Here is a 15,447-nt window from a genome sequence, read left to right on the forward strand (position 1 = left end):
TTTTGGAGATCATTTCACCTTCAACTGCCTTAACTGTTAAAGGGGTTGTCCGGGTTCAGACTGAACCCGGACATACCTCCATTTTCACCCCGGCAGCCCCCCTGACTTGAGCATTGCAGCAGTTCATGCTCTGATGCTCTCCTTTGCCCTGCACTAAATCGTGCAAGGAAAAGGCATTTTTTAGAGATACGGTGATGTACCGGGCTCTCCATGGGGCTGCCAGGAAGCCCGGTGACGTCACCGACACTGATGGGTGGAATTTAGCTCTGCCCTAGCCAGTAAACCTGCTAGGGTAGCGCTAAAAGGCCGCCCATCAGAGCCGGGGACGTCACCGAACACACTGCCGGGTGGAAGTTTTCGCCCGGCAGTGTGTTATGATAAACAAAAGGGCCCATACCCTGCATGATTTAGCGCAGGGCAAGGGAGCGCATCGGAGCATGAGATGCTCCGATGCTAGCCTCAGGGGGGCTGCCGAGTGAAAATAAGGATATGTCCGGGTTTAGCTCTGAACCCGGACAACCCCTTTAACTATTGAAACCTGAGTGTGACAGAACCTTCCATTCTTGGCCTAAATATAAATCCATAAAAATCCATTACAAATACACAGCGTTAGTATTCTGATCTCCGCCTTTGCATCGGGTTGGTATGTAACCACATTGTACGATCAACAATGTTAACAAGCAGGTGTTGTATTAGACATGTTAAAGGGGTTGTGCAGCCAGTAGATATTGATGACCGATCCTCAGGATAGGTCATCAGTATCTGATCGGCGAGGGTCTGACACCTGGGACCCCTGCTGCTCAGCTGTTTGAAGAGAAGGTGACGCTGCTGCCTGTTGGTTACATTATGCAGCGGCGGCGTAGTGTTATTACAAGTACTCGTTGCATTCAAGTGACTGGAGCGAGTACTTATAATTACACGGCACTTCTGAGAAGACAGGCAGTGTAAGAGGAAGTGACACAGGCATGAAGCGCCTCCTCCTCTTCAAACAGCTGATCGGTGGTGTTGCCGCGTGTCAGACCCCCACCCATCAGGTATTGAAGACCTATCCTGAGGATACAACGAAAAATAAGAATGGCACCGGCAGCATCTCGCATCATCCAATTTTTATTGCGACCTCAAGACAAATACAACAACGTTTCGGCTGAAACTCAGCCTTTGTCAAGCCTAATAACCTCAACATGACTACACATATATATATACCCCACATAAAAACACACACCCTCTCAATCGCCAATGTTAATCACTGATCATTTCATTTGCCAATCACTTTTGGCCGTGTGTTCACCTAATAGGTTATTACCTTCCACCTGGTCATAAACATAGTATGGCGATGTTGGCCATGTGGGTGTTGTCCCATGCGAAGTGCGCAACTGCGCACAGCTGCACTTACTTAATAGGGTGTATCACCGTGTCCACGGCAACTGACAGCGCTCGTTCGTACAGCCAATCGGCTGTCTCCATATCCACATGACGCGCGCGATCACATGTCATGTCCGCTGACGTCATCAAGACGCGCCCTTGTGCGTCAGATGATCGTAACACGCGAACACTCACGTACGGCGTCATTGCAGCGCAACATCCTCAGTGCCATGGTAACGGGGACTCATCCTCAATTCAAAAAGAATCATTCCCATAACTCCAATAAGACAAACTCATTTAGATCCATCTATCCAATGATCGCATGGGACAGCTCCGATTATCCTAGGCAGAAAAAACGCATGATCAACATGGCCATATAACCTATAATGCATCCATCCATATATCGCATGGAGCAACGCCGATTTGTTATAGGTAAAAAGGTACATGATTAAATGACATATGATGTATACAATACATTCTTTCTATCCACGACACAGATACATTATCTAAACCCCCTACTCGTGGGATTGTGACACATCAGTTAAATTTAAGACATCTGGCCACCCCAAGGAGTAGGGGATGTATCATCAAGGACTATTTTACATATAACATTATTAAAACAAGATGTCCCAATACCAAGGGGACATACTAACCACCCATCTCAGTCAATGGAAGTGACGTTAAATTCTATATTAAGGCCAAATGGTTGAAGGGACCTAAGGGTGTGAATCCATTTTAGTTCCTTTCTTCTCAGGATTCTCTTTCTGTCCCCACCCCGTCTCAAATATCCTACACTGTCAATAGCACGAAATCTTAATTGATTTATGGAATGATTGTGTTCAATGAAATGTTTTGAAAAGTGGCAATTTCCCTTGCCTTTCATGCTGCAACTGCAGTTGGCATCATGGAAGGCGACGGTTTTGCGCACCCATATAGCGGCAAGCTGTTTAAAATCAGAGGACACTATACATGTAGATCCACTGATGTGGTATACATGATACAGTGCCCATGCAGCTTGATATACGTGGGGGAGACCACGATAGAATTGAGAGAGAGAATTAATAAACATAAAAGTACAATAAGAAAGGGTGCATTAGATAAACCGGTTGCAAAACATATATGGGGTATATATATGTTTAGTAATGTTGATGTTATTAGGCTTGACAAAGGCTGAGTTTCAGCCGAAACGTTGCTGTATTTGTCTTGAGGTCGCAATAAAAATTGGATGATGTGAGATGCTGCCGGTGCCATTCTTATTTTCCGTTCATCATATGGCCTGTTGGATCAAGGGTCAACGGTGAGGCTGTTGCATCGTATTTCTACATCGACCAAGGACCGTGTAGTGCTGCTTCTACCTACGTTTTACTGCTATCCTGAGGATAGGTCATTGATATAAACTGCCTGCACAACCCCTTTAAGGGAGAGCTTTCTTACAGTTGTCCATACTTGCACTATGCATCTATTCATTCAGGAGGATAGTTTTATGTTGTGATCTATGATTTTGTATGTGTATTCTGTGCTCTTTGGGGATTTATTCTCCTTGGAGTTTTTAAAGGATTTTTTTTCTATTCAAAATGCAGTAGCTGTAATGTTAAGCAGCTTATCTGGTCATATCAGGCAAACTATATATTCCATTAGTCCAGATTGCTGGAGATATCAGGGAGTCACTAGACTTCATTTTAGGTTATTAACTTATTGCACAAAGACTGAATTAAGCACAGGTGCAGCGATAACGTACAGTGCAGATTATTTCTGAGAGTATTCTGAAAGAAACAGGTTTTTTCCCTCATTTATAAAACGCTTTGCATTAAAAAATATGAAATCCAGCATGGTGTGAAAGCTGCGAGGCTTTGTCTGTGGAGTTGTCAGGCTGATCATCCATAGTCTCTGCTCTAATTCAGATCTTTAGCTCCAGACCCAATTGACGCTGACATAAGGGCAGAGATGGGGCAACAAGCCCTGGCATTACTCAAACAGTGAATGGGACAAAGCTGCAGTACTTTAACGCTGGGTTCACACCTGAGTGTTTTACAGCGCGTTCCTACGCGCTGTAAAACGCACAACAGGCAAGAACCAATGATTCCCTATGGGAAGGGTTCACACCTGGGCGTTTTACAGCGCGTACGATCGCGCTGTAAAACGCCCGACGCTCAAACAAGTACAGGAGCTTTTTTTGGCACGTTTGACGCGCGTTTGGGCCATAGACTCTTTGGACAACACTGCTGTCAATCACCCAAACGCGCGTCAAACGCGCGTTCACTATTAAAAAAAAGTGCATAAAACGCGCGACAAAAACGCGCATAGAAACGCGCGTTTGAGAAACGCCTAGGTGTGAACCCAGCGTACAGGTACAGCATTGTGCAGACCGATGGAGGTCCTCCCAAAGAGGTGATTGGCAGGGCTGCTGAGGGTTAGACCCACACAAATTTAATATTGATTTCCTAAGCCATCAGTCTTTGATAACCCGTTTGATTTATGGATCTATCCTTTTTATAGCAGCATTTTTCTTATAAAAATGAAGTGCTTGATGTCTGCAACCACCACTAGAGGGAGCTAAGCCTGCTGCACATGTTCAGACTTTGAACGCAATGATTCGTTGATATGCACTGAGCTCTCTTGCTCCCTCTAGAGGGAGCTGCCAGGATGTGAGCTTTTACAGAGGATGTGTCACTACTTGTGGACAATTTTCTGATGACTGTATATTGTGCCATTCCTCAGTTATCCCTGCTAGAAGTTTAGGAATAAGGTTACAACTGGGTTCATCCCTGCACAGCCTGACATTGTCCAATCTGTGCTGCCAGTGTTAGACTGTGTGGGGACTCACCCCACCCAACATCCAGAAGGACCTTTATTCATAAACTTCTAGCAGGAATAACATGGAATCATAAGATTAGATGCAACAGAATTATTACATTGAGAATGCAATGATTTACTAAATTGAACATTTCAGGAGAGGGGACTGGTCCTCTTTATACTTGCAGCTATACCGTTGATCAGAAAACCAGGCTTTGACTTCTGTAAAGCTTTGAGATATGGCACATCATTCTAGAGCATACATTGACATGGTGATAAACGGCAGCCATTCACTTCACTCTATAAATTTTCTGGTGGTAAACAACCTAAATCTGTGTTTTGTCCTTAGCCCTCCACTATAGGGTCCATGGCACTCACTGAAGGAGCATTATCCCAGCACGGGCTCACCAGAGTGGTGTACAGTGGGCCTCATCCACAAAGGGAGATGTTAACTGCTCAGAACAGGTAAAGGTAGTGAATGCATTGTGCACTGGTTGTGATCATGTCCTAGTGGCACCATACTAAGGCATGCCAAGTTTACTCTATATTGCTTCTATGAGAGCTTTTCATATGACATGCTTGGAAATGAGGATCTGTTCAGACCTAGCGATGCAGGTGACGGCCTTGAATTACGAGCGCTCACAAGAGACCTCAGGCTGGGTAAGGAAAGGTCATTTAATACCTACTGTAGTGCTAAAGGCTATAATATGGCACCTCATGGAGCGAATATGGACCTGAGCAAAAAAAGGTGTCTTCATATCGGACTTGCTAAGGTCAACCGGAAACCTAGTCATCACGATTTGTCTTGGTTATAGGCATGAAGATTACATTGGTGACGTCTGTGATCTGGAGTCCAGGTTCTGGGCCACCATTGATTTTTAGAACAAAGTGAGCTATAGAAGTCTAAGACCGCTCTCCATTACTACTGATCATCTTACACAATGTCCTAAGAAAAGGGCTATTGATTTCTATGGACTCTTGCTTAATATGCTTTTGCAAGTAATATAAATCTCTGAGCAGTGCCAAAGGGGGCCCTTTCACACATGAGACTAATCCAATGCATCAAGATCATTCTGATCAGATTTCTCTTGTGTCATAGAATGGTAAAAAAAAAAAAGGCATTCTTATTCTCCATCTGGGGCCACTTACTAACCCCCCTCCTATCTGCCATATATGACGCACCTTCATCATACTGTTAAATGTTCCATTTTTCTACCTCAGTTATACGATCAATACAACATATTCTCTTTGAAATTAAATGAACTCGACTGGAACGCGGCTCTAAAGACTTTCCTGTCTTTTGTTGCATCTACACAGTTAATAATTAAAATGCGCTTTTATAATTACACTAAATGGTTCTGAGCAGTAGGAAATCCTGGTTTCCTTTGGGGTGGAAATGCAAAATGTCTATTTCGCTGGGTTTTCTTTCTCATCTCAGCAGAGCACCACTTCTTCATGTTGGTGTCAGCACATTGCAGCAGGGCAGTTATCAAAGGCAATTTTAATCTGCATTTATACGCCATTATTATGGAAACAGAACACTTCAGACAACAAAAGCAATTCATCTCTTGTCTAGCATTGTATGCTGAAACTCCATTATTTGTGTACTGTCTATAAGGAAGGATAATCTTACAGTTCTTTTATCGGAGGCATAAATCACAGCTACTTTGTCATTATGGTTTTATACAGCACAACGAAAGGTGCAACAGGAAAAATGGGATTGACATGCTGAAGGTTAACCTAACCAACATTCAACCAAATCTGCATGGAGTCTGCATGTTATGCCTCAGATGTGTATTTCTTCTAGTTTAAAGGCTATTTACACCTTTGTGGGCGATTTTATTTTATTATTGTATTGTACTCCTTTTGAGCTAAAATTGGTCTTTATTCAAAATTTAGAACCCTTTTCTCTGTACTGCCTTGAGATTCTCTTGTAGCATGCTGTCTGTTTCACTCTGTTCAGTCAGGCGACTCTGCTGACGGCTTTTTATCTCTGACCTTATGAACACTTATTATAGCTCCATTATCTTGCTGATAAGAATATGGCTTAAAAGAAATCCGTCACCAGTTTTATGGTGTCCTAATTAAGGGCAACATCAACTAGTGACAGATTTCCTCAGCAAAATGCTGGGTCACCTTTTTTTTTTATTGACCCAGGCATTTTGCTAAAATCTTGTATTGAACGAGTCCCCATATTCATGAGCTCATGGCTCTCTCCGCCCACCTCCTGCTGATTCATTCGGAAAAAATACTGATCGGAGGCAGGTGGGTGGGGAGAACCGTGAGCTCATGAATATGGGGACTCGGCATTCACTGGAGCTGTTCAATACAAGATTTTAGCAAAATGGTTGGGTCAATGAAAGAAAGTGACCCAGCATTTTGCGAAGGAGATCTGTCACTAGTTTATGTTGCCCTTAGTTATAAAACTTGTGACAAATGCCTTTTAAATGAGTGCTTACGACCATATGCTGCTTTAAGTTTTGTCAAGTAGAAGCAAATGGGTTGTGGATTTTAAGACTTCCCACACACGTTTGTATTTTCAGCCGTTTTCAGAGGGACCACCCAACAATCTATTCTATATGGGGAGCTCCTGACTCTCCCCCGACAGATCATGCGGGGAAGAGATGGATTGGCACATTGCATTTCTGTACCCGAGCCTTTTGCTCTGGAGCCACTTCTAAGAGGTGGTGCTGGCAAGATGGTTCTCTTCCATGGGCGATACCTTTTTGCATATTCCTTTTCCATGGATCATTGCCAATAAGTCTCCATACAGGACTAGTCTCTTTGAAGAGTCACTGTACTTTTACACAATTTCATGTAATATAGAATGGTGTAAATAGCAAATTTCTAAATCGCTTAATTAAAAAAATCTGCCTGCATCCACCTGAAAAAAAGCTGTAAAGTCATATCTGCTAGAGGGTCTCACTTCCACCTAATTTGCAGACCACTGCCTGTTGTCTAAGATCCTTCCTTAGTAACAGACAGCAGAAAGGAAGGGGAATATGTCAGAGCTAGCTGAGATCCTTAGACTGATTAAAGAACTGCTTCTGAATTCGCAGGAGCCTCCTGCCATTTTGTAAGTGTGATTTATGCCTCCCTATCTGTTCTGTAAACTCCGGAGCTGAAAACTCATAGTTGGAAAGTAAGGGAAAGGATGTCACAGCAGTACAGTTCTAGAAGATTTAACAGAAGGGATTTCGCCCCTGCTTCTGAGTGAAATGCATCTAGCTGTGCGACTGAAACAGGCAGTAATATGGTTGAAAAAGACATTGGGGAGGCCCAAAAAACACATTACTTCAGTTATTATTGTACAAAGAAGCACAGCCATTATACAGACTTTTCTTTTTTAAACTAAAGTATGATTTAAGCAGATTGAGCACCCTGCCTAACCTGTTCTCTCAGAAGTTAAGCCGCAGCCAGAGGTGTTTGACTGCAGCTTTCTCCTCCCTACCCATTCAAAATGCATATACGCTTTGATCTGCTTTTTGAAGGTGTACACACATAGAATACATGGGTACAATCTAAATACCATGTCAATTAGGTTAAATCTGGATTTCCTCTGGTTATGGTTGATTAGTTGGCTATGTATATGGTGGAGTATCAGATTTGTAAAACCTGTCTGAGATAGAAACCAATGTGCGCCATTGAAATGCGTTCATACTAAATTAGGGCTGAAACGATTATTCGAATAACTCGATTAAATCGAGTCAAAAAATTCATCGATGCAGTTTCCCTGCATCGAGGAATCGTTTACATCACGTGATCACGGAGCGGGAGTGAAATTAAGCGTCTCACTCACCGCTTCCGTGTCCTCCGGAGGCCAGAGAGGCAGGACTGAGCCGGCCGGCACAGCTGAGGGAGGAGGAGGGAGTCTCTCCCTCCCCACTGTGCGCGGCTGCCGCTGAAGACCAATGAGGACAGAGTAGGAGGAGGAGGGGAGGCACTGTGGCCACTGCGCTACCAATGACTGTGCCGGCCATATCCCACAGGGTCCCCCTCCTCCCCCCCATCATTAGTGGCAGTGGCAGTTCCGATCGGAGCCCCAGCAGTGTAATGCTGGGGCTCCGATCAGTTACCATGGCAGCCAGGACGCTACTGAAGTCCTGGCTGCCATGGTATGTTAGTGAGCAGAGAGCAGCGCATTATACTCACGTGCGCTGTGGCCGCCGTTCACTCCTTCTCATAGGTCTGTGCGGCGCATTGCTAATGCTGTAAGCATTAGCAATCCACCGCACAGACAGAAGGAGTGACCGGCGGCCACAGCGCATGTGAGTATAATGCGCTGCTCTCTGCTCACTAACATACCATGGCAGCCAGGACTTCAGTAGCGTGACTCCTGGCTGCCATGGTAACCGATCGGAGCCCCAGCATTACACTGCTGGGGCTCTGATCGGAACTGACACTGCCACCAATGATGGGGGGGAGGAGGGGGACCCTGTGGCCACTGCCACCAATGATTAATACTGGGGAGGGGGGGGGGGGGGGGGTTGCGTTACCAGAGGGGGCAGGCAGATCAGAGGCTGGGGGGGAGGGGGGCAGGCAGATCAGAGGCTGGGGGGGAGGGGGGCAGGCAGATCAGAGGCTGGGGGGAGGGGGGCAGGCAGATCAGAGGCTGGGGGGAGGGGGGCAGGCAGATCAGAGGCTGGGGGGAGGCAGATCAGAGGCTGGGGGGAGGCAGATCAGAGGCTTGGGGGGAGGCAGATCAGAGGCTGGGGGAGGGGGGAGGGGGGAGGCAGATCAGAGGCTGGGGGAGGGGGGAGGCAGATCAGAGGCTGGGGGAGGGGGGAGGCAGATCAGAGGCTGGGGGAGGGGGGAGGCAGATCAGAGGCTGGGGGAGGGGGGAGGCAGATCAGAGGCTGGGGGAGGGGGGAGGCAGATCAGAGGCTGGGGGAGGGGGGAGGCAGATCAGAGGCTGGGGGAGGGGGGAGGCAGATCAGAGGCTGGGGGAGGGGGGAGGCAGATCAGAGGCTGGGGGAGGGGGGAGGCAGATCAGAGGCTGGGGGAGGGGGGAGGCAGATCAGAGGCTGGGGGAGGGGGGAGGCAGATCAGAGGCTGGGGGAGGGGGGAGGCAGATCAGGGGAGGGGGGAGGCAGATCAGAGGCTGGGGGAGGCAGATCAGAGGCTGGGGGAGGCAGATCAGAGGCTGGGGGAGGGGGGAGGCAGATCAGAGGCTGGGGGAGGGGGGAGGCAGATCAGGGGAGGGGGGAGGCAGATCAGGGGAGGGGGGAGGCAGATCAGAGGCTGGGGGAGGCAGATCAGAGGCTGGGGGAGGCAGATCAGAGGCTGGGGGAGGCAGATCAGAGGCTGGGGGAGGGGGGAGGCAGATCAGAGGCTGGGGGAGGGGGGAGGCAGATCAGAGGCTGGGGGAGGGGGGAGGCAGATCAGAGGCTGGGGGAGGGGGGAGGCAGATCAGAGGCTGGGGGAGGGGGGAGGCAGATCAGAGGCTGGGGGAGGGGGGAGGCAGATCAGAGGCTGGGGGAGGGGGGAGGCAGATCAGAGGCTGGGGGAGGGGGGAGGCAGATCAGAGGCTGGGGGAGGGGGGAGGCAGATCAGAGGCTGGGGGAGGGGGGAGGCAGATCAGAGGCTGGGGGAGGGGGGAGGCAGATGGAGAGAGAGTGGTTAATGGAGGCTGCAAGCACCACCTTGGCATGTATAAAGTTATTGGTTTAGAGAGGGGTTAATGAAGGCACCTCCAAGGTGCTTTCATTAACCTCTTCAAACCAATAACTTTATACATGCCTAATGCCAAGGTGCTTCCATTAACCCCTCCAAACCCAATGGGCATGTATAAAGTTATTGGTTTGGAGGGGTTAATGGAAGCACCTTGGCATTAGGCATGTATAAAGTTATTAACCCCTTCAAACCAATAACTTTATACATACCTAATTACGTACGTTATTTTAAGTAGCTTTTTCTTATTAGATTACTCGATGAATCGAGAAATATAATCGATAGAATACTCGATTACAAAAATATTCGTTTACTGCAGCCCTATACTAAATATACATGGATATAAATAACTGGCTTGAAATATGTATTTCAGTGACTGTTTTTCATGAAATGTCTGTAGTGACGCGGTATTGTATCTGTGTTCCTCTAGATTTGAAGTGCTGTCGTTCCTCTTGTTATGCTATAATTCTGCCTTAAACTTCATGCCAGCACCTTCCCTCCGATCTCTGTGTCATATGTCCTCAAGGTAAGATTGAACATCTATTTATTGTGTGCCTTCATATACGATAATGATTCCTAAATGTCTTTTATTCAGTTACTACCTTTTATAAATTGGACTTCACGGTAATTTTTCACTCTATGCCACCGTCCTCCTCATGCCATATATTTATTGCACAGTGCAAGAACTGCTCCCCCCTGTGCAGTAAATGTACAGTACGTAGCGGTGTGGGAAGGGGTTAAGAAAAAAATTGAAGACTAACACATAAGGAAAATAAATTATTTCCAGTAATAAATGCAATATCTTCATCTTGCACGATCTTCACATCTTTCAGAATAGCCTCCAAGCTATGCCTGTAAAACATGTAGGCAACCAACTGTGTGAGCATTGAGCCTTGACTCCTGTTCTTGCAAACCCTATGCAAAACAGTGGATTGTGTGATAGGCTGCTGTTGAGATCAATTTGGTCTCTGAGTCAGGCAAAATTTAATTTTTGATGGGTCCTTTTTGCCCCTATATACCATTGTAAAAGGGCCCAATCTGTGATTATGTTACTTTATGTACACACAAACCCTGTTGCGATCGTATTTACAGTATATAGGGATTTGTTCAACATATTTGTATACATTTATCTCACATCTGCCCTGTATTAAACGGCTTACTGGGTGCAAATGGTAAAAGAGGTGTTAAAATAATAAAAATAAGTTAAACTCACTGGTTCAAACCACCTCCGCTCCTGTGCTGCTGCTTTTATCTTCTCGGCATTCCTTGGCTTGAGTGACTGCAGATGGCGACATGCCCATATAAACATACATGACTGCTGGAGTCAACCACTAGCCTCAGTTGTCTCGTCCTGTATATTGCTGATGCCAATGATTGGCTGCAGCCATGAAGTGCCCATATACCGCACATGACCACTGCCATCACAGCTGCAGCGATGGGGAGGAGCTGCAATACTGGAGCAGTTTTGAACCAGTGTTTAAAATTTATTTTTATTGTTTTAACACCTTCCTATTTTTGAACTTTTATTTTTTTATTTTTAACTCTGACAACGTCTTTACTCCAATTTTATATACAGATTTCTACAAATCAATAGTACAAGCAAAGATAAAAAACTGTAATATATCTTATTACAGAAAGTGCCTCTTTCTCCACTTATCCGATTCATTTCCTCCTCCCCATCCCCCCTTTCCAGCACTGATCACATACTCTGAATTCACTGATCTGTCTTTACAGAGGAAATTTATTTTTCAGCTTCACTGCCCATAGAAGTCTGCGAAGATAGGAAGGAGAGGAGGGGGCGGGAGCAGGAGACAGCTGTGTGCACCATACAGTACACACTAATAGAAGAGGTGATTCAGATCTTGCTTACTAAAGCCTTCAGCAGCCTCTGTGTGTCTGTGCCTCTTTCACTGTAGAGCTGCCTCCTCTCCTTCCCCTCTACATAGACTTCTATGGGCAGCATGTAACCTGATCTTTCCTTGAAGCTAAAAAGCTGTCTCCTCTTTGAATATGGATTCTATCTTTACATTCAGAGTGAATGAACGGTAAGCAGGGGAGGAGTAGAGGAAAGGAGAATGATAAGTGGAGAAAGACATTTTCTTTTGATATATTACAAAGTGTGTATATATATATATATATATATATAGTATTATAATATTATATATTACAAAGTTTCTTGTACTACTACAAATGCTGTTTAGATTGTTAGACATAAGAGGCATCTGTATGATGATCTAATGGTGAGCAAAGGGCCCATATACCCTTTTCTGCACAGGGGCCCTACTGTCTGTGTCCACCACTCGGTTGGATGTTTGCTTTTAGAAGAACCAGCTCTTCGACCACATGATCCCCAGCTATGGCTGTAATGGTGAAGAATTGTTTCATTCACTTCACTTCAGTTGGTCCTTAAGGGCTAAGCAGTAATTGTGAAATATAACTCGCCCAGCCTGTTAGACGTGTAGATATTCTGACAGATGGAGCAGGGTTGGCATCCTCCAGCCTACAGTCCTTGATGTTCTTCTCTCAGCTTGAATGATTACAGATTCCATGAGGATATTTTCCTTGGCATTCAGCTGAGTGGGAAAAAAATAAAAACAATCTTTCCAGAAATTCTAAAACTCTGAAATTTTAGGTAGATTCTTACATTAAAGGGGTTGTCTCGCTTCAGCAAATGGCATCTATCATGTACAGAAAGTTAATAGAAGGCACATGCTAATGTATTGTCCATATTGCATCCTTAGCTGGCTTGGTTCATTTTTCCATCACATTATACACTGCTAGTTTCCAGGGGTAACTGACACAGCTGCAGCTCAGATACGAGGTGGACGGGAGATTCTGCGCATGCGTGCCTATGTGTCCTTCAATGATTCCAGCCACCAGAGAGGACAGCACTTTTTCCTGTAGTGTACAATCACGACCACCGCTGCTGGATTGCAGGGTGGCCATAACATGTGATGGAAAAATGAATCAAGCCAGCAAAGGAGGCCATATGGACAATCGCAATACATTGCTAATTGCTTTGTATTAACTACAATTCTCTACATGATAAATGCCATTTGTTAAGGTGAGAACCCCTTTAAGACAGTACACAAAAATCACAGAAGCAATTTACACATTACATATTTAAATGTGCCGAGTTATAGAAATATTTATTGACTGACCCACAAAATGAATCTGCCAGTAAAAAAGACCCTTTGCAGTGGACTCTGCATATCCTCATCGATATATACAAATATGCAAAATAAGTTTTCACTGGTCTTGTACTGTATGCCGCTGAAGCCAGTGATTGGCTGCAGCAGGCACATGCCGTATACAGCTGTGTCACCGCAGCAGCTTGTAACCGGTAACCAGAGATGAGGGTCGGAGCTACGGAGCTGGAGAAGATGGGCAACTAAGGGGAAGATTTATCATCTCCCTTGCGCCAGTAAAGTGGCTATAAAAAGTTGCAAGCTGTGCGTTTGTGACTTTTTAAAACTCTTTGGGAGAAAAATAGTCGCAAGTGCCTCTTTTTACACCGCCCCCACCACTTTTCCAAAAGGGGATGGGAAAGGGGCATGGCCAACTGGAGATACATTTACACCAGTTTTTTGGTGCAAATGAAGCCAGAAATGTACGGCAGATTCCTGTTTAGGCGCACAGGCTGCCGGAGGATGCAACTAATTTATGACTAGGCCTGCACTTCATTTGAAATTAGGTGCATTCTCTGGCATCGCAAGGGATACCGGCCGGAATGTTCAGCCCTAATAGGACTGTGCTATCCTTGTCTGTTATGCGGACAATAATAGGACGTGTTCTATTTTTTGGCGGAACAGCTATCCGGACATACAGACACAGAATGCACACAGAGTCATTTCTGTTCCTTTTGAGGCCCCATTGAAGTGAATGGTTCCACATACGGGCTGCAAAAAAACCCAGAATGGATAAAGCAAAAAATGAGGTTTGTGTGCATGAGCCCTAAGTCTTTTGTTTTATCCTGTTCGGGAACACTGGGGGAGTCTTTTTATAATTCCACAACAGAAACACAATCGTATCAATTCTTTGTAATGTAAGTATCTCATTTCGGAATGAGTAAGTGTCCAGGCAGTATCCGCAGTATTTTCTAGCGCTTCCAAAATTAGCTAAATACATTTTATTCTTAAAGCTTTCTGCCCTGAAGCACTGGTTTACATTGTAAATGCCATAGTGGAAATGAGCAGCGCTGCTGAACGATTGCCGACTGGAGTGTATTGATCACTTAACTAATTAAGTGTGGAGTCAGTCAATAGTCCTGGCAATGCTGGACTCCATCCCAATACATTTCAATCATCTCTGCACGGCATGTATTAATATAGTAGCTAATGGACAGAACGGTGCTTGAAAAAGTGCCAGCACCGTTTAATTTTCTGTGTGACTGAGCAAAATAACAGCCTTGTTCAGTAAATGGCGCGATGTGCGCACAGATATGGCCAGCGGCCTCTTACTGCCTTATCTTTTTGGACGGTGTTTCAGGTATTTGACTGGTTTTACCGTTTTCTGCTCATAGCTTTAGTAAGCTGTAACTTTGTGGATTGTGCCGCCTGCATGTCGTGGCAGTATATGGATAATGTAAATGTGTGATTGCCGATTTGAACGGAATGTGCAGTGCTACAGTATTTATGAACTGTCCTCGGCATAGGTTATCAATATCAGATCGGCAGCGGAGAGACTATTGGGACCCCCCGCCGAACAGCTGTTTGAAGGGAGCCGCCGTGGGTGAGCACAGCGCCGTACATTGTGTAGTGGCTGTGCTTGGTATTGCAGCTGAGCCCCATTCACTTCAGTGGGGCTGATCCATAACTAGGCCATGTGACCAATGTACGGTGATGTCACATGGCCTAAGAAGAGGCTGCAGCGCTCATGGAGCACCGGTCTCTTCTCGCAACTAATCGGCTGTGGTCCCCTTTAAACAGGAAAGGAGTCCTTAGAATCTGACCACCACTGATCTGATATTGGTGACCTAACCTGAGGATAGATCGTCAATAATGTAGCGGTGCACAACTCCTTTAAGAAAAATGTACAATGGCACAATGCCTTGTAGGACAAGCTCATCTGAATGCAATGATATCTGTCACTTAGCGATCCATTGCTTCATCCTAGAGAAAAGGTACGTTTAATCCATATTCTAATGAGCAGTTAAGTGCACTGAGGGCGGGCCTAAGCCACTCTGTGCACCCTTGCTCCTCCTGCTTCCCTCTACCCTCATTTCTTATTGATCTTGTTTTTCAGGCTTTGTGTATGTGGATATCCTCGGCAACATGCAAGAAAATACCCAGGTCTCAAGAACAGAATCCCGGTGTCCTCTGAGTTTATGGTGCAGCTCCTGACTGGCATTTACTACTCATTGTAAGATTAGATCCGTTTTCTTGGATGCTGTGTGCAACGCTCTGTTTCCTACCAAGTGCCAGCTCAGAATTTGTATACATTGTGGGGGTCATTTACTAAAGACTATTGTTTCACACGCCAGTCTTAGTAAAAACCCTGCTGGTGGGAGGACCAACCAACTTATTAAGAATCGTAGGCGTCCACGTAAATTTGGTGCTTCTTCCACTGTCCATGCACCAGTACTGAAATCTACTCCAACCAGTTGCTGGAGTAGGTCACCGC

The 15,447-nt window shown here is 45.5% G+C and overlaps 1 protein-coding gene across 6 annotated transcripts in view; it reads left to right on the forward strand.

Moving 5' to 3' along the window:
• FAM126A (family with sequence similarity 126 member A) overlaps positions 1–15,447 on the forward strand; it is a 156,529-nt gene that overhangs the window by 104,909 nt on the left and 36,173 nt on the right. For all 6 annotated transcript variants that reach the window (XM_044292999.1, XM_044293001.1, XM_044293005.1 and 3 more), the window contains 3 exons: positions 4,505–4,620; positions 10,256–10,351; positions 15,070–15,186. In XM_044292999.1, coding sequence (XP_044148934.1) covers positions 4,505–4,620; positions 10,256–10,351; positions 15,070–15,186 — 329 coding nt within the window. The remainder of the gene's footprint in view (positions 1–4,504; positions 4,621–10,255; positions 10,352–15,069; positions 15,187–15,447) is intronic.

Source organism: Bufo gargarizans, chromosome 5, assembly GCF_014858855.1.
Source record: "Bufo gargarizans isolate SCDJY-AF-19 chromosome 5, ASM1485885v1, whole genome shotgun sequence".
In the NCBI taxonomy this organism is placed as follows: Eukaryota; Metazoa; Chordata; class Amphibia; order Anura; family Bufonidae; genus Bufo; species Bufo gargarizans.